This window comes from Phyllostomus hastatus, unplaced genomic scaffold (genome assembly GCF_019186645.2).
Source record: "Phyllostomus hastatus isolate PE091 unplaced genomic scaffold, TTU_PhHast_1.1 phas_scaffold_501, whole genome shotgun sequence".
NCBI lineage: Eukaryota > Metazoa > Chordata > Mammalia > Chiroptera > Phyllostomidae > Phyllostomus > Phyllostomus hastatus.
The window spans coordinates 66,838,094-66,857,906 of record NW_025334033.1 but is presented as its reverse complement, the minus strand read 5'-3'; the positions used below and the strand labels follow the sequence as shown (position 1 = coordinate 66,857,906).

The window sequence follows — 19,813 nt, the reverse complement described above, 5'->3', positions numbered from 1 at the left end:
TTGCTCAGGGTTTCTCCGCCTGCCTGCGGTGGGGAAAAGGCGGGACCTCAGAGGTCTCTGCTCCCCCCACCCTCTCCCTCGGCAGAGCCACGCGGCCTCCCTAGGCGACCTCGCCCGCCCACGACGCGGCAGCCCCAGCCGTCTGCCGCTCTCGGAAGCAGCCCTTCCTGGAGTCAGAGCCACGTCTGCCGCTTGGCACGGCCCATCCCCACGCTCCACTCCGTTTCTCTCCTACCGGGGACGCTCCCAGGGGGCAAGGACGTGGGTTTCCCCGTTTGCGGACCCTCACGGGGCAGCTCCCTCCGCAGACAAGAGCACTGCCCCCCACCTGAGCGGGGGCGGGGACCCCACCACAGGCTGCCTAAGCACCTACGGTGTGCCTGCCACTGTCCCAGGCTTCGTCCTCAAGCTGAAACACGGCCACTGGAGAAAGTTAAGGAAAAAGTATTCTCAGCTTGTATAAAAACATCACACACAAAGTTAAATTTCTAAAACTATTTATGTAAGAAATCATTTTAGAGTTCCCAAATGACTCTTAAGAAAGCATCCACTGTAATCCTGCACACGGGGAATTTCCTTCTATGAAGTAGCAAGCCATCCGTACATGTAACAGATGCGTGCCTTCACGGTCAACCCTCGACTTTGTTTTGGTGTTTGTTATTGTTACTGTTGTTTAATTTACACTCTGTTGTCAATATTTTTAGGTATCTACTCTGGAGGGGGAAGAGGAAGTAAGCCTCAAGAAACTGTGCTAAGCCTGAGGAAAGGGCTCAGCAAAGAAAAATGCACAAAACACACACAGCTAAGAAAGTTTGGAGTATCTGTGTTCTTCACCAACCCAAGCTATCTCACTGTTCTAGTGCCACGAAGAGTGAAGACCTGACCGTAACTTCCTGCAAATGGCGCACCAAAAGTTCCTGCTAATTCGAGAGTGAGCCAAAAAATACCGGTGCATTTTCAGGCTCTGTCAAAATAAGTAAATAAATGAAGAAATCCAGCTGGCAATCGGAATTGATTGCTTGACCCAGGGGCAATACATTTCCCGGCAAAAGCACTGCTTTCACAGAGTGGGCACGATGCGTCTCCCTGCTCATCCGGAGCGGAGGTGTCTGCGTCCCTTCCGGGCCGGCCCGCTGAGGACGGGAAAGGGCTGCTCCGTCTTCCCAGGAGAGACGCGCACCGACAGGCGCTGAGCGGAGCGACTGAGCGGAGCCACCAGCCGAGCCTGCATCTGCAGGAGCACCACGTGCCCGAGATCTTACTCTCTGCCTATTTTCACATAGTAACGGAAACCACAGCCTGGAAAGATCTCCCAGGAGCACTTCTGAAACCAACACATCCAACTCCCAACTCGCTGGCAACATGGCCCTTCCTGGCTCTGATAACACTGAAACCACAAGGACCACGGAACTCCCAACATGGCCCAACCCGCAGTCACTCACCAACGGAAGAAGTTTGCACGGACTCAGTAAACTGAGGTCCAGAAGACCCTCTGCCCCCGTACTCTGCTCTGAGTGGGAGTTAGCACGACCCCTCTTCACTCACACGTCCCTCCGAGGGCCCCGTGACCTGCCCCACTAATGCTAAAAACGCCCATCAGTTGAGGTGCTTCGGGGCAATTTATGAAGAGAGGCAAATGGGTGTCTAGCTATGCTGTAACTGTCTTAATGTTTTATGCCTCACATTACAAGGAGATTTTTAAGTGCCTGAAGCACCAATGGGGAAAAAAGCTACATAAATGCCTACATTAGTGGTTGCACGGCCCCCAGACAAGTCACGTGACTTCTTTTGATTTTAGTCTCATCGTTTGTAAGCAGACGTATCTCACATCAATGTTGTAAAGTTTACATGGAATAATTTAAAAGTACTTACAGGATACAGAGCAACCACACAAATGTTCAACGATAACCTAAAATTTAAAGGGCTGATATCCTATCACCATCAGAACCCTGAAGACTTCTCAAAAGACAGCATAAGACTTAGAACCTGTAACATCTTACACTAAAAAGGTCAATGTTTATATAAAGATAAATGTTTCAATAAAAACTGAATCCTACCGTATGGACTGGTGAGGAATTAGCTGATCACAAGCCATAAACAAACAAGTTTCTCACAAAATGGATCAGTCTTAAAGTTCTATTAGAAACAGGCAGACTTCCCCCAGTAAGGCTGTGTCCGCAAAAGACCACCTTCCCAAACTCACAGGCAGAAAACAGCTGACACAGAACTCTCTGGCACTCCAAGTCCCCTACGGTATGTCAGCTACCCATAATCCTTTAGTATAGCAATCATCACCTTCAGGAACAAAGTTAACTTCAAACTCATTAGTTTGATTTATATATTTTTTTAATATGAGTAAGCTATGGAGCTGTATTTTGGAGTCTTTATTTCACAGTAATTACTGGGACATCTATGTTGTAAAATCAACTTCGACCAATTCCCAGTCATTTCCTATTCAAAACAACCTTTTTTAACACACACCAAGCGAAATGTAAGCCATTTTCAGTTTGTAATATCTTAGTTCAAAAGGCGTTAACAGATTCAAGTGAAAAAGTTCCACGTGCTATTTTCTTGACATCAAGAGCGCAAAGACTTGAGAAACCTTAGTGCAACCACATTAAAAATAATAATGCATTAACGCGTATAGATCACAGTATGTTTCCAGTGCGCTTCCAGCACTTTGTATACTTCCTTTAACCCACATGACCATTTTAGGAGCAAGACAGGTAACACTATTTGCATAAAAAGAAAGCTTTTTAAAAATTCATTCCTTATTTTAAAAAAGTGTATCAACTTCAACAACCTAAATTTATGCATTTAAAATACAGTTTCTCTCTATTACTCCAACACACTGAAAAAGCGAGAGACGCCTCCCCCACAGTCGGAGGGCACAGCCGGGGCAGGCTGACAGGCTACAGGCCACGTGGTGCGACGAGCCCCGCGCGAGGGGCAATTGCCCCAAAGAGCGGGGGGGGGGGGGCACGTGGCCCGGCGCAGCTGCAGACCACAGGTGTGCAGTGCGAGGCTTCACGCTCGTTCAGCTCTTGGCGCCAGTGCCAGGCCGGTGCCGGCAGCAGGGGTTTGCCGACCAGCGATCGGTGATGTTCCGGAGGACCTCTAGAAAAGCCAACTAGTCTAACGTAACTTAAAAAAACACAGAAACTTTGGGTGCGGAAAGAAAGGTATGTGCACCCCATCCATAAAGAACAACAATACATACTGCCTGAAAATGAACAAATAAAATAAAAACTGCAGGGCCACCCTCTAGATCTACTCAGTGGGATGATACCCAAGCGAGTCTAATGAACGGTCCCCTCTTTGCTGGCTTGGGTACAAGCCAGTTCACCGAAACCCAGCAGGAAAAGAGCTAATGGAGGTATTCATGTCCTTACAACTTGCTGAGTTCCTTCCCGTAAATTAAGCTCTTCCTACCCCAGATGGACAGGAAGGAATTCTCTAAGGATGAAGCGGCATGTTAGTGATCTTCATGGCCCCAGAGGCCCAGCCTGGGCCAGCTGTACAAGTCACACGTCGTACGTCATTGTGGAATGTTGATACGAATCGCACCTTGCACGTAATCGTGGAGCGCTGACTTAGGAGTAGGCATTGAAGCCCGTAACCCAACTGCACTGCCGAGGCCAGTGAGTGTGGGATTCTAGTCAACAACGGGAGTCTTTGGCTGCTCTTTTTAAAGGCAGGTTGGTCATCAGACTCTTCCTTCTTCAGCTTTCCGTCATCCCAAAATTCTGTGCCTTAAAGAAAACTCTTAAGCTATTGAGACTAAAAGCGCTTCCAAGTGAGTAAATTCATATTTCACTCCAGTTTCCAAATATGCTATATCATAATAAAGAATGGCTATAAAAAACAGAAACTTTGCTTCATTCCATTGTTGATAAATTCTTTCTCTCTATTTTTTTTTGCAACAGGAAGCAAACACAGTGATAGTACGTTGCTTCTTTACCATTTACTATTCTTCCCTACCACAGGTAAGCGCAACAAACTGAGGGTTATTCTTCCCCTCTCTTTCACTGTGAGATGCTCAGAGTCAAAATGGTGGACATCACAAACATGTACACGATTGTAGGAAAATGCATGAGAATCACTTAATGCATGGCTGAAAGGTCTTACCATAATGGATACCCGATAGGAACATAAAGAAAAACATATATTGAATTGATTACACCTGCCCCCTTTCAAAAGAGATTTGAGTCTGATAAATACAAAGAACATATACTTTTTTCCTATTTTTTCCCTAAAGTTACTATGGTAATCATTTCATTTCAAAGCATTATGCCATACACCTTAAACAGTGCTAGATGCTAATTATATCTCAATAAAACTGGAAAAACTAAAAAAATAAGGCATTGGCAAAAATTTTCATAAAGGCACATGCTGACAGACAGAACCAGATACTGAGCTGCGCTGGCTACGCGCATACAAAAGACAACTGATCGATGCTCTTCACATCGATGTTTCTCTCCCCCTCTCTCTCAAGAAAGAATCAACAAACATATCCTCGAGTACGGATTTAAAAATACAAACAAATAAATATATAAATAAATAAAGCAGCTACTAAGTCGCTGCAGGAAGCAGTGTGCAGTAAAAACAGTCAGGACGCTTCCGTTGCAAAGCTCGACTCTGCATAAATCATACTAGGATCTCCAAGGTCCTCTGTAATTCTAAACATGAATGTGCAAGGAATGAATAGGTTGAAAAACAAAAACTACCACTTAAATATGGATTATCTGAATAATAAATCTGAAAAAAACTTAAGAAATTGTGACAAAGAGTGAGCAAACACACTAATTATAAGGATTAATACTGTAATTTCTATAATCACAGAGTCATATTTAGCTCTTAGCTTCCTGGTAACCAGAGGAAAAAAGACCCCGAATACATACCCCTTGCTAAAAAAGAAATGAATACTGATTTCTCAAAAGAGCAAGATTTCCCTCATAGGAAGCCCCCAACTTTTCAGTCACTGGAGCTCTGCTTTTATCTGTTTTAGATATGTAGTATTTACCATTTATTTGAAAAAAAAAATGTTCTAGGTCTTTTAAAAAAAGTTAAAAAATACTGGTCTCCATAAGAGACCATCTCAGAACAAAAGATACAGAGTGAAAGTGAAGGGATAGAAAAAATATTTCGTGCAAATAAAAATGAAAAAAAGCTGGAACAGCAATACTTACATCTGACAAAACAGACTTCAAAACAGAGGCCGAAGCAGGAGACAACGAAGGTCACTACATGGTGCGTAGCACCAAAGGGACAGATCCAGCAAGAGGATGTCACCCTTGTAAACGTAACACAGGAGCACCTACACGTGCGAAAGGAAATCTGGATGGACAGCGAGAGAGAGACCAATAGCAACACAGTCACAGGAGGGAATGTCAACACCCGCTGTGAGCAGTGGATAGATCCTCCAGACAAAATATCAAGAAAGCAACAGCGACCTTAAACAACACACTGGATCTGATTGATTTAATGATATTCACAGAGTATTTCATCCCAAAGCAAAAGGAAAGTACATTCTTCTCAAGTGTACATGGAACATTCTCAAAGATACAGCACATGTTAGGACACACAAACAAGTCTCAACAAATTCCAGAAGACTGAAATCATATCAAGCATTTTCTCAGATCACAATGGCATGAAACTAGAAATCAACCTGAATAAAAAACAGAAAAAGTCATGTCCATGGAGGCTAAATAGCATGTTATTAAACAATGAATGAGTCAACAATGAGATCAAGGAAGAAATAAAAAAATTACCTGGAAACAAATGCAAATGAACACACAACAACCCAAAATCTGTGGGACACTGCGAAAGCAGTCCTAAGAGGGAGGGAAATTCATAGCATTACAGGCCTACCTCAAGGAACAAAAACAAAAACAAAGACAAAAACAAAAACACAAAAAACCTTGAATAGATATTCTAACTTTACACTTAAAGGAACGTGAAGTACAACAACAAAGTCCAAAGTAACTAGTAGGAAGAAAATAATATAAATCACAACAGAAATAAACAAAACAGAGTCTAAAGAAACAATACAAAATATCAATGAAACCAAGAGCTGGTTACATGAAAAGATAAACAAAACTGAGAAACCTTTAACCAGACTCATCAAGAAAAAAGAAAAAGAAGACCCAAATAAATAAGATCAGAAGTAAAAGTGGAGAAGTAACAACTGCCTCCACAGAAAACAAAGGACTGTAAGAAAATACTACAACTATATGTCAAATTGGAAAATCAGAAAAAAATGGATAAATTACTAGAAACATGCAATCTTCCAAAACTGAATCAGGAAGAATCAGAGAAGCTGAACAGACAGATTACAACTAGTGAAACTGAAGCAGAAATCGAAACACTCTCAACAAACCATAGTCCTAGACCAAATGACTTTACCAACAAATTATACCACACATTCAAAAAAAGAACACTTATCCTCGATCTATTTCAAAAAATTCAAGAGGAAGGAAGACTCCCAACTTTGTTTTACAAGACCAGCACTATGCTAATTCCAAAACCAGAAATAGACACTGCAAAAAAAAAACTACAGGCCAGTATTCCTGATGAACATAGGTGCTAAAATCCTCAAAAAAACATTAGCGAACCAGATCCAGTAATACGTTAAAAAAATCATACACCATGATCAAGTGGGCTTTATTACAGGGATGCAAGGTTGGTACAATATTCGCAAATCAATAAATGTGGTACATCACATAAACAAAATGAAGGATAAAAATCACATGATCATATCAATAGATACAGAATTTATGATAAAAACTCTCAGCAAAGTGAAAATAGAGGGATCGTACCTCAACATAATAAAGGCCACACATGACAAACGTACAGCCAACATCATGTTCAATGGGCAAAAACTAAAGTGTTTCCCTTAAGATCAGAAACAAGACCAAGATGCCCACTTTCACCACTCGTATTCACCATAGTACTGGAAGTCCTGGCCATAGCAATCAGACAAGAATAAATAAAAAGACATCTAAATTGGAAAAGAGGAAGTAAAATTGTCATTATTCACAGGCGACATGATATTGTGCATAGAAAACCCTAAAGACTCCACCAAAAAACTACTAAATCTAACAAATGAATATGGCAAAATAGTATGATACAAAATTAATATTCAATAAGTGGAAGCATATACCATGTTCACAGACTGGAAGAATTAACATCATTAAAATGTCCATACTACCCAAAGCAATCTACAAAATCAGCACAATTCCTATTGAAATGCCAATGGCATATTTCACATACCTAGAACAAATATTCCAAAAATTTGTATGAAGCCAAAAAGGATCCCAAATAACCGCAGAAATCTTGAGAAAGAAGAACAAAGTTGGAGGGATCACAATACTTGGTATCAAACTATATTACAAGGTCACTGTAAGTAAAACAGCCCAGTACTGGCATTACAACAGGTATACAGATCAATGGAACAGAACAGAGGGGCCCAAAATAAATCTACATTTTATGGTCAATTAATATTTGACGACAGTCAAGAGCACATGATGGACTAAAGACAGTCCCTTCAGTAAACAGTGTTGGGTGAATTAAAGAGCTACGTGCAAAAAAAAAAAGGAAACTAGGCCAGCTTACAAAAACACAAGAATAAACTCAAAATAGATACAAGACTTCAACTAAGTGGAGACGCCACCCACAAAAAACCCAGAATTAACTTCTGGAGGGCGGGCCCCTTTTAGGACAGGCTTCCCCTGCTAGGAGCCCATCTGTGTGCCAGCTGGCACTGTTACAAGAAGCTACACTCAACTTCAGCAAATTTTTTTGAAGACTCTTTCAACGTGTTTGCCCATTTCATGATGGGTTATTTACAAGTGAATCTGCCCACAATGTGCTGAGTGTTCAGCAGTTTTTGACCAAAAATGGCATGACCCCCTGTGCCCCAACCTCCCTATACACCCAATCGGACCCTGAACGACCCTTTTTCGTTTCCCCAGATAAAAAAAATCCTTAGAGGAAAACATTCGCCGATGTGGAAGAAGTGAAACAAAAAACAGCAGAAACACTAAAAAACATCAAAATAGATACATTTAAAAACTGTTTCGAGAGTGGAAAATACGTCTCAATAAGTGTATTGCATCAAATAGACTACTATGAAGGTGAGTGAAGTTTAAACATGTAAGAATACACAATTTTTTATTAAATAAATTCTGAGATATTTTGGGTTTACCTTCATATGTCACAAAACCATAAAAATCCTAGAAGAAAACAAAAGCAGTAAAATCTCAGACATCTCTCATAGCAATATTTTTGTCAATATATCTCCTAAGGAAAAAAATAAACAGTAGTACATCAAACTAAAAGTCTTCTGCAAGCAAAAGAAACTGTCAACAAAATGAAATGGGAACTCACTGTGTGGGAGACCTTATTTGCCAATGATACATCTGATAAGGGGTTAATTTCCAAAATATATAAATAATTTACACAATCCAACACCAGAAAGGCGATCTAAAAAATAGGCAAAGAACCTCAACAGACACTTTTCCAAAGAGGACATACAGATAATAGACATATGAAAAGATTCTTAACATCATTAATCATCAGAGAGATGCAAATTAAAACCACCATGAGATATCACCTCACCCCCACCCCCCCACCCCCCGTCAGAATGGCTGTCATCAATAAATCAACAAACAAGCGCTGTGGAGGGTGTGAATAAAAAAGGGAACCCTTGTGTACTGTTGGTGGCAATGCAGACTGGTGCAGCCACCATGGAAAACAATACGGAGTGCCCTCAAAAATTAGAGATGGGACTGCCTTTTGACCCAGCAATCCCACTTCTGGGAATATATCCTAGGAATCCTGAAACACTAATTCAAAAGAATCTGTGCACCCCTATGTTCACTGCAGTGTTACTTGCAGTAGCCGAGATCTAGAAACAGCCCAGTGGCCATCAGTACGTAATTGGATAAAAATCTGTGGTACAGTTACACAATGAGATACTACACGGCCAGAGAAAGAAAGAGGAAATCTCACCAGGATGGACCTGGAGAGCATTATGCTAAGTGAAATAAGCCAGTCAGAGAAAGACAAACACCATATGATCTCATTTATGTGTGGAATCTAGTGATCACAATAAAATGATAAAACAGAAATAGAAGCACGAATACATGGTACAAACTGACAGCTGTTGGGAGGCAGGGAGGGGGTACCGGATGAAAGAAGGCAAAGAACTAGCCAAAAACATACACGCATAACCCCAGACACGGAAAACAGCACGGTGACGGGCCGAGGGAAAGGGGGCTGGGGCCAGAGAGGTGGGCAAAGAGGAGCGCAATGGGGACAAAGACTCTGCTTGGCCTGACGGGCACACGATACAATGCGTAGATCATGTTTTCTCGAGATGCACACTTGAAACCTGTATGGTTTTGTGAACCAATGTCACCCCAATAAACAGTGAGAGAGAGAGAGAGACAGACAGACAGACAGGGAGAAACTTGCCTGGTCCAACTCTTTCACTTTTACAAACAGAAGGACAAAAGCCAACAAAACCTACAGTTACCTGTCCCACAAGCAGCTTCATTATCTTACCTGATCCTAACTTTCACTAATTTCTTTTTGATATTCAGAATAGCCCTGTGTCATCCATGAAGATAAAAACACAAAACAAAACAAAACAGAACAGTAAATAAAGGAAATCTCCTAATAGTTCAACTTAGTATTCATACATGCCCCCCACATGAAGCTTTACACATGAAGGGAGGATCCAACAGGATCCTTCCCACCTTCTGAGCTGCCCACGGACAGAGAGAACGGCAAGGTCGCAGATGTCAGCTCTGCAGCAGACTGACCTACTCGGGTGTAAAGTCAGCCGACCCCCAGAAACCAAATTTTCTCCAGCACACAGGTCCAAACAGTGGTTTGCAAAGGGTGAGGGAATGGCACTGGACAAGTTCTCACTGCACAGAGATCTTTTCTTCCCAACCAGCAAAATTTTAGAGGAAAACACTCCAGCAGCTAGCTACAAACACAACGTAAAGAAGCCTGCCTGGGGACGAAGGTGCACGCTGCGTGTTTAGCCATGCACGCAAACTGTGAATTCACTGCCTTCCTGAAAAACCCCACTCAGGACTCCACATTATCCCCTCATATCAAAGTTTCAGCCCACTTGCCGACCTCGAAATTGGACAGATGCAATCAACACAAAACTTACAGGAAAAATTTTTTTTCAAAATTCCAATCTCCCTTATAAGTTAGAAAAAATATTAAAAAATCTTTTAATTTGCTGCTTTCTTGAAAAGAGAAAATTTTTTTTCAACCCTCTTCCTCATTAGCTAAGAACATGAGATTTCCAAAGGAATCTACTGGGGCTTACAGAGTTAATGACAGTAAGACTGGTCAACAGTGCAAAAACTGTTTTTCTTAGTTTTCCTATCAAAACAGCTGGCACATTTTTTTAAGTAATTTCAGAGTATAAAGGAAATGTCAATAATTACTAGAAATAATCAACAATAAACCAAAAAGTCCATGTATACCTGTAAAATGTAAATATTAAAGTGACACCAGGGGTTGTTTACATGGCTATGCAATACTCCTACCATGAAGTTCATCATTTCTTAACATTTCTCTCTAAGAAATGAATCCCCTTATATGCATACACGTGACTTTATATAATGACACTTTAGCAAAGAGCAAAATCATGTTCAAATGGTAAACACGCTATTGAACAAGAAAACGTCGAAATGGTGATTTTCAAACACCAATTTTCAAATTATAAACACTTCAACCAAACCAACAAACGAAAAAACCTGAGCGACAAGGTCAGCCACGGGGGCTGCCCGGGGAAAAGAACACGCCCAGACCGGGAACGGAGGCCCCATCCAAGCCCTCTGCCAGAGGTCGCCGTCCGGAGTTAGGGTCTTCGTGAAAAGTTAGTACCTTGCTACTGTACATAATAAATATAAAATGTTCATTTTTCTACAACCCACTATATATTTTTCTGTATCATAAAGAGCTTGGATAATGGTGATAAAGATTTAATTGCCAAACAATGTCATTATTTTCTTTACTGAGATACTGATTTATTTACTCTACTGAAACTAGTACTTGTTGCAATTATAATCACAGGAAGTCCAAAGGGTAATTCAAGAACAAAATTCACCTTTGTTCCCGTTTTCGCTTTCAGGCCCCCGTTCTCCGAAACGCCGAGCTCCAGCCTGCCGTCATCCCTGCTTCCCAGGGACCTCAGTCCTTGCAAAAGGATGTCTTGTAAGTTCTGATAGAGAGGCTTCTCGTCGTAGTCCAGTAACCTCACTGTCTCCATGTATTTAGCAATTTCATCTAAAAGAATAACAATCATTTTGTAATTTTTAAAGCATAAATACAATATATTTATCCCTTCTAAGAAAATATTTAGTAGTTATAGTACAATCAGAATAAAAATGTTTATCTTGTTAAAGGATGTCTTTTCAATCACTTCTTCAATAAAAGTATGCTTCTCAACTCAAGAATTGTCAGATAATAGCCAAAATAAAAAATATGTTTTGAGATACTGTGTAAAAGCAGTTTTGTAATGGTGAGGTAAAAAGATAGAAGACATACTTAAAGTTTAAAACTGCACAAAAACAACTCCTGTAGTTTTAAAGTTATCAAAAAAACAAAAGGGTGTGAAACATAGATCATAAAGGAAAATGTGCTTAATTACAAGGAATAGAGCTAATGGGGTTTGTTTTTTTAGTCTCATTGTGTAAATGAGGAATAAAACATATCAAAAACAGGAAGCAAGGCTTGGTTTTCCCATAAAAGAGAAACACCACCTTCTGAATGATAAAGGTTTACTGTGTACTGTGGCAGAACCACATCCATACGGAAATCTCATGAGCCAGGACCAACACCTCCCAACATTAAACATCCCTCTGTGGGCTACTGGCTCACATGTGTGGCTCCCCAGGCCAGCCCTGTCCCCTGTCCTGCAGACCTGTCCACACACTGCCTCCCGTGGTGGCTCTCAGACGAACAAATGTCATCTCAAACCCCAACAACTCGGGCCGACACTCTGACCCGCCCCAGCACCTGCTACCTGCGCCTCCCCCATCTGGGTCACTGACCCCAGCCTCCAGCTCCTCCAGCCAAGACTCTTCCCTTCCCACACCCCACACTCAGCCAAGCAAGAGACCCCGTCGGGGCCCCGGCCAGGTGGCTCACTGGTGGGAGCGTCGTCCCGCACACCAAGGGGTTGCGGGTTCAGTCGCCAGTCGGGGCGTATACCGGAGGCAACCGATCAGTGTTTCTCTCTCACATCATGTTCCCTCTCTCCCCTCCTCCGTCTCTGAAATCAACAACACCCTCAGGTGAGGATTAAAAGAGAAAAAGAAAGAGAGCCTGTCAGGGATCTCACGTCACCCTCACTCACTCAGTTGTGTGTAACGCGCCCATTATGTACCTGGCAAGGTTAAAGATGCTTGAGACAGGGAGGAAAACAGAGACAAAAGAAACCCTCCCTTCACCTTTGTTATTCTGACACCGGGATCTACAGGAAACCTCGGGCAAACGTCACCCCCTGTCCTCCTGAGAGAGGGCGACGGCAAGGGCAAACATCACCCCCTGTCCTCCTGAGAGAGGGTGACGGCAAGGATGCCCCCCCCCCCCACCGTCCCTGCCTCTTCTCAGCACCTCAGTGGTCGTGGAGCTTCGGCCAGGGCAGTGAGGCAAGACGAGGAGGAAGGGCGCAGAGATGCATGGAGAACTCAAAGCAGTTCATTCCCAAACATGACAGTGCATGCAGAACATCCTAAGGAATCTATTTAAAAAATGACTAGAATAGGTAAACATAACAAGGTCACAGAAGCAAGGTAAGTTTATAAAAATCTGTTCTGTTTCTGTACACTAGCAACAAGCAACTGGGAAGTATTTTTAAATACATATCCCACAATATGGCATCAAAAGCACCAAACACAATGAAAGATGGGCATGATCTTTGCAGCAAACACGGGAAAACAGCTGGGAGGACCTGAGAGCGGGGGGATGGCGGATAAACCGCGTCGGTGGACTGGCAGCCTGCTCCCCCTTTGTGCAGCCAGTGCCACCGCACGCAAAGTGCCAGCACGCTGGGGGGGGGGGGGGGCGTCCAAGTGACAAGGCGATCCTTGAATGTACACAGGTGCGCAAAAGACCAAGAACAGCAAAACAGCAAGGTCAAGTTTAAAGAACAGCGCTGGAGAACTTAAACTACTGGATGACACCAAGACTTAAGATGAAGGCACAATAATTAAGACAGCATGGTCAGAGAATAAACAAAAAGAGCAAGGAGAGAGAAGAGTCTGGAAACAGAGCCACAGATCCACACTGGATTTCAGACGAAGGTGGCACGCGGGGCAAGAAGGGTCTTGTCGAGGAAGGCTGGCGGGATACAAACACGGGGCGAGGAAACCCGGCCCCTCCTGTCGTAGCGCACAGTAATCAGCTGCAGGTACACTCCACACCCCTGTGCGTGTGACCGGCATGTCTACAGCCGTCAGAACTGGGAACAGCCAGCGGTGGACAGATAATAGCAGCACTGGATACAACGGAACACACCCAGAAACGAGAACGAACGAACGGCTGTGGGCCGCACAGCCGTGGGGTTCGGCGCGGTGCCCACTGTCGATGACGCCGCCGTGTGTGCACGGAGGCCGCTCAGAGCAGGCCATGAGCATTCTCACCGTGAAAAAGTAAGTATGCGAGGTAATGGATGTGCTCATTAGCTTGACTTTGGTAATTAATTCTACAACGTACATGTATATCAAATCATCGTGTAGCATGCTTTAAATATACACAATTATAATTATTCCTCAATAAAATTAAAAATAGATAAAAACACCCAAAACACCAGCAACAACGGAATGAGCCCCACCAACCACCACCGAGTGACAGACACGGCTCCAACAGGCCGAGAAGGTCAACCCACGGGGCGGGGACTCCGCGTTCTGTCCGCACCGCCGGCCCCCCCCTACGCAGGTCAAAAGCAGCTCTTCGGTGCGGGAGGTTGGGCTGGTGATTCGTTAGGCCAGAGGGACAGGCTAGGGCCAGGAGGGGATTCCGAGAAGCCTGTAATGTTCTGTTTCTTGATGTGGCCAGTAGGCTGCAACCTGAAATAGCATGAGGTCAGGGTAGACCTCCCTGAAAGAGAGACAACTAGGCAAAGGCTTGAAAAGACCTCTCACTCCACCCGAACCGGCCACTCCTCACTGCCCCCACGGCCGCCTCTCCTCCGACCCACCCCCGCCGGTCCCCTGTGTGCTCCTGCAGCAGTCTGTCCTCAAGACACAAGCCGGGGAGAGGGCCCCTCGAGACGCACAGGCCACGCCCCTCTCCTGCTCCACCCCTTACCCTCCCGCTCCAAGTAAAGGCCAAAGCCCTCGCGACGGCCCGAAGGATGCCTTCCCCGAGCACACCCGGCACGTCCGGTCCCTTCCGCCCGGCGCTCCCAGCCCCGGGCCCCACGGGGTCCGCGCCTTCTCTCCCTCACTGCTCACACGCCCCCACCTCGGTGAGTCACCTGTGCCCCCCACTCCAGCCCAGTCCCGCGCCCCGGCTGGTTCCCTAACTCCGCTCCACGCTCTCTCCCTGTCCCCCTAGTACTAACTGCACAGTGTTCTGTACCGGTCACCCCCTGTGTCCTGCCTCTACTCCGACTAGAGCCTGAGCTTCGTGAGGGCAGCAACCGCTGTGCCTCGTTCACAGGTGTATCCCTAGTGCCCAGGATCCTCCCTGGCACACGATAAACTTAAAAAAACAAAACAAAACACAGCCGAGTGAATGAAGGAAACGGGTCCCCTTCCCGGAAGCGGTGGGTGACCGAGGGAAGCACCGCCCTCCCAGAGCGCACGCCCGAGAAGGACATGCTTTCCCAGCGCGCAGCCCGGCACACGGCTCGTGCCTGAACTCGTACGTCACTCCGCGGGCGTCGCGACTGTTTCCTCTCAGAGAAAAAAGCCCTGTGAGTATACAAGAAGTCTTTTCCTACCTGGCTTGTTTTTCCCAGGAAAACATTTGTCCATCAGACTTGCAATATTGTCTCTGTATCTGTTAAGAATGAAAGGATGAGTCACTGTCTGAAGCTTGATGACACAGGCGTCACTAACATTTAACCCCAGTAAACAGCACGCTAGCGGCACCGCGCTACCTGCTAAGTGTGCTCACAGACACTCTTCTACACTGAACTGAACAAATGACTGAGAAATCTTACGGTTTCACAAGTACTTCCTTACTTCTACGTTAGTATCAGTTAGAGCTACAGTTCCAGCACAGGGTTATGACGAGGACGTCTGCCTCCTTGCGAGTTTGCCCGAAATGACGTGCAAGGCTCCTTTACCTGATTTTGGAATCTCTAACGTAGCCAGGGTCTTTCAGATTGCCCTCCCACGGAAGATGGCCACTGAGCCACTGGATCATACAGTAGCCAAGGGTTTCCAAGTCGCCTCGTCTGGACGGGGCTACGGACACAAAAGAAGCGGGTTAAGCACAGCGAAATGATTTTTAAGGTTAATGTCAACGATATATAAAGCAATAAAGGTAAAACGGTCAACTCTACTGTCTTATTTCTCACCATAAAATTGTGACTGAATTTAATAAAAATACTGAGTATTGGGGAGTACGAAAAGATAATTTACCTCCAACTAATAATTTACTTTAAAACCCAAACTGGCAAACTCTAGAGTTTCAAACTGAGACTATGAATCTAAGAAATAAAACATAAAGCCATATCCCATTTAATACTGCCTTTGGAAAAACTGAAGATATCAAAAATGCCGTGACCCATGAAGAGAGCCAGAGAACTAGGGGGTTTAGCTCCCCCAGTTTTGGGCACAGAAAAAAGAAGTGACTGCTGAAGAAACAGACTAATTGAACAGGTGACAAAACACACGTCTGCCTGTTACAAAATTGTACATGCATGACAAACCTAGACTTTCAGGGGGGAAACGACCGACGTTCTGTTTAAGCTAATACAACCGCAAAGAAAGCCCGCCGCAGTGGCCTGGACCACCTTCGCTGCGAGACCTCGAGTCTCTGAGGCGTGGGGGGACACGGTAGAGAGCACCAGGGGCCTGTGGTACGCCTGGGGGTCTAGCCACGCCTCCTCGCCCACCCCGCTGCCTCTTCATCCTCCTCTCCTCAGTGATTGATGCAGAACTTAGGACCACGTGGGAGTTCGGCCGCAGATGTCAGCGGTGCGTTTCCTATTCAGCTGCCCCGACATACCCACGCCGTTGTGTGCGTCGATGCTGGTGAACTCGAGGGTGCCGTCGTGACATCTTTTCGGGTCTTCCTTGTATTCTTTATGAACTCCTTCCGGGCAGTACCGGTAGGCAAGGCCATAATCTACCAGGTACACCTAGAAATCCCCAAGCACCGGGACAGATTAAAGCCAGAATGATTGCATGCAGACTGCTTCAAAGACCAGAAACAAAATACTGCCACTTAAGGGTAAATTCACTGTAAGACTGTATCACCCCAACAAGTCAGATCCTACATGAGAACAACAGCAAAGACTTCATTCTAAAAGACTTTCTATTTAAAGAGGAAAGAGTTAGGTGACCATGTAGCTATAGTCCAGATAGTATCACCTGACTCTGTATTCTTTTGGATATGTGTTATACTTGTAATTAATCTTGACTCCTCAAGTTGAGCATGGGCTATATAACCCTCCCACTCTCCTTCACAGGCTGAAAGAAGACGCAGCACAAAGCAAACCATCGGCACTCGCCGCGGCACAAGTGCCACACCCCAGTGTGACCCTGCTGACCCCGCTGGCACAGGACACACCAGCCGTCTTCCATGCCTCTGCGTCTGCACTTGTGATGTCATCCAATGTCAACTCACTCCATAAAAGGATTCGGGTTTTAAAAATGATTTCAAGAACTTCTAGATGAGGCTCTCATCTACATTTACATATTATATATTAAAGTCAAGTCTTCAAAACTAAAACTAAATTTTAATATTACATACACACGCATCTGTGGGCATGCCCATGCGGGTCTGACTAGCATGCACATCTAATAAACCTGGCTTTCTTCTACGCCACAGCCTCATATTACATTTCTAGCCCTGGGAGCTGTCTCACAAGTGTGTGCAGTTGGTCACGAGAGGGGGCAGGAGTAAAAATACGGAGATGGATGTAGCCCACACATCCAATGCCAGGAAAACAACCCCATCCGAAGCACATGCCCAAAGAATAACAGAGCTGCAAAATAGTTCCGTGTCAACAAAAGGCAGCGTGTTTTAGTCAACTGCAGCCTGAAATAGGTTGTACTGTTATGTATTATTTTATCTAAGTCCGTTCTACTTCAATTAATGGAAGCCTTACCGTTCAGGTTCTTAGCTCTGTTTTATTTGCTTTTAATCTAAAATACAATGGCTGGAAATTCTGTGACTGCCTTTAAGATTTCTCCATTAGCAAGCTTTAGTGTAGCAACTTCCTTCTGTATGTGTATACAGATCCCTTACGGCAACCATAACGGAGATGGGGGAGGGGACGCAAATACACGAGATGACAGAAAAGAGAAGCCAAAGGAAAGACTAAGCAAAGAGAAGTGAAAGACAGGTTTGAGGATAATAAAAGTGAAGCATGGACCACCGGCAGAAACACATCTAAAACGTTTAAGCCACCGTTTCTCACGCGAGATGCAGCGAGAAGCGAGCGAGCACACAATGGAGGAAGGGCAGCGGCCCGGCATTACCGACACAAAATGCCAACCGCACCTGGCGTGCCGAGATCACAGAGACAGCTACAATCGGAGCGCACACACCCCTCTACTCCAACTAAACCAACTCAGAAAAAAAGATAAAATAACATTAGCTTTTCTCCTTTCCTTAAAAAGTAAAAATTATAGAGGAAATGTAATAAACTAAAAAAAAAAAAAAATGCAAATCTGAATTCCAAACACTCAGGGCACAGAAATTTAGACAGCTAAGATATTTGTGTAAACCAAATGATTTGAATAATCAACATGTTAAAGACCAAATTTTCCAAGTAACAGAACACTTACATTTGATGGATTTCCCGAACAAAGGAAATAAAAAAATGACAAAGCAGACAGGCAAACATAATTCATTGGTGCACTATATAATTTTAAGCTTCCACCCCCAAATAGCTATTTGAAATTCATTTTGTATCACAAGCACTTCTTCTGAATATTATTTAGGGCAAAATAGCCAGCTTGATAAAGTGCCAACAAATTGCATCAAAAATGCAGAATGTTAACTAGAGAAAAGTGTCAAGAAGAAATATTATTATTACCACATCTACTTCAAAAAGTAAAACTTCTGCATGGGTTCGAAAGTTCACAGCAACCATATTTGTTTTCAAACAGGAGGTTTTAAACAGTAGAAATTAAAGTTACAAAACTACCTGGTCAGGATTCTTGCAGCTCAGAAGAAGATTTGAGGCCTTGATGTCTCCGTGTACATACTCGTGCTCGTGAATATATTCCAGAATATCCAGCTACGAAAGCATCACACAGAATAAATTAATGCAGTACCCAACGCCAACCAGCAGAGGACCGAGCTTCAACTCAGGAGCTTTACTGGTTAAAAACAAGAAACACGGAGCTCACATACAATTCTTAAGCTTAGCTGCAAGACAGTTTTCCGAGAAAACCTTTTGGCATTGGCTTCATATATTTTCTGAAGGTCACTCCCAAAGCGATCCATTATCATAAACCTGTAACTGAAGACAAACAAAAAAAAAAGACAATGAACAAAATACGGTTCTGCAAAACTGACTTTGCAAAGAGCACTTTCCTGTCAAAGTAGTTGTCCAGGCAATGTTTAGGAAAAAGAAGAAACGAAAGGCACACCCTCGCAACAGTTTCCTCTAACTAGAAGGCTCAGGAGCCAGCTGCTCTCCTGTCCTCCCCCGGGAGGCCTCCTCCAGGTCTGCTGCAGTCCAAGGAGACGACTCGCCAGGTCCGACAAGGCCCACAGAGAGAACGCTCCAGGGTCATTTAACGATATCCCTGCTTTTGTCCCATAGCTAATGCATGTTTCTGGATATCAGCTTCCTTCCTGGGACTGCTTTCCTCTCCTGTTCCTCCTAAGCCATGAACTTGCTGGGCGTGTCTCCTGAAACGGAGCATTAATCACCTCTAAGGTAGTGACTTACTTTTTAGGTGGAAGCCCTTAAGAAGACTCCTTGTGTTTCTTATAAAAATAAAGATATGCAAAAATCCTTACTTTTCCTTGCAAATGATTTGAATTAATAGGTACTCAGCACTTAGAACAGTGTCAGGATTATAAAAACTGTTATTTGCTATCACTATTAAATTATTTATACTGATTTCTATTTTCCCACTATTTGTATTGTTTTATTCAAATTTCCAGGAACATATATACAGATGGTTTTACTCTAGAGGAGCTACTTAGAAATAACTCTCATGTTATCACTCAGTGGTAGAAATGTCTTCCCAGAAGAGTTTGGTGAAAATTTTTATGCAAAGTACAGAATCATGCCTCAGCGGACGTGGCTAACTTAGAAACAGTGAGGCGATTAGGGGCTGTTTATAGAGCAGTTTCATAGATCAGCAGAGTGATCTGTGACTATAAACGAAGAACTACCTAATGTGAGGTATGAATGGACCCCACGTTGAATTAAGGATTTGTGGTTTGGTCCTTTTTCAGACAGTTAGCGGAGGCTGCATTTCTGTTGCCCATATATTATCGCATACTCATTTTAGACTCAGGCCACTTACTTGTAAGAGCCAACATGTGCATGTGCCCACACAGTCTCGTCCCTCAACCCTTGAAATCAGGCAGTCAAAATTATCATTCCCTCTTTATCTTAGAGGTCAAGGTACTGGAG

General features: G+C 43.9%; 1 protein-coding gene across 5 annotated transcripts in view; it reads right to left on the bottom strand.

Annotated features, from left to right (window-relative positions):
- The window catches only part of VRK1 (VRK serine/threonine kinase 1), a 71,964-nt gene that overhangs the window by 10,148 nt on the left and 42,003 nt on the right, over positions 1-19,813 (bottom strand). For all 5 annotated transcript variants that reach the window (XM_045823003.1, XM_045823000.1, XM_045822999.1 and 2 more), the window contains 6 exons: positions 18,574-18,682; positions 18,365-18,457; positions 16,216-16,348; positions 15,329-15,449; positions 14,981-15,039; positions 11,138-11,316 (listed from right to left, as the gene is read on the bottom strand). In XM_045823003.1, the coding sequence (XP_045678959.1) occupies positions 11,138-11,316; positions 14,981-15,039; positions 15,329-15,449; positions 16,216-16,348; positions 18,365-18,457; positions 18,574-18,682 (694 nt within the window). The remainder of the gene's footprint in view (positions 1-11,137; positions 11,317-14,980; positions 15,040-15,328; positions 15,450-16,215; positions 16,349-18,364; positions 18,458-18,573; positions 18,683-19,813) is intronic.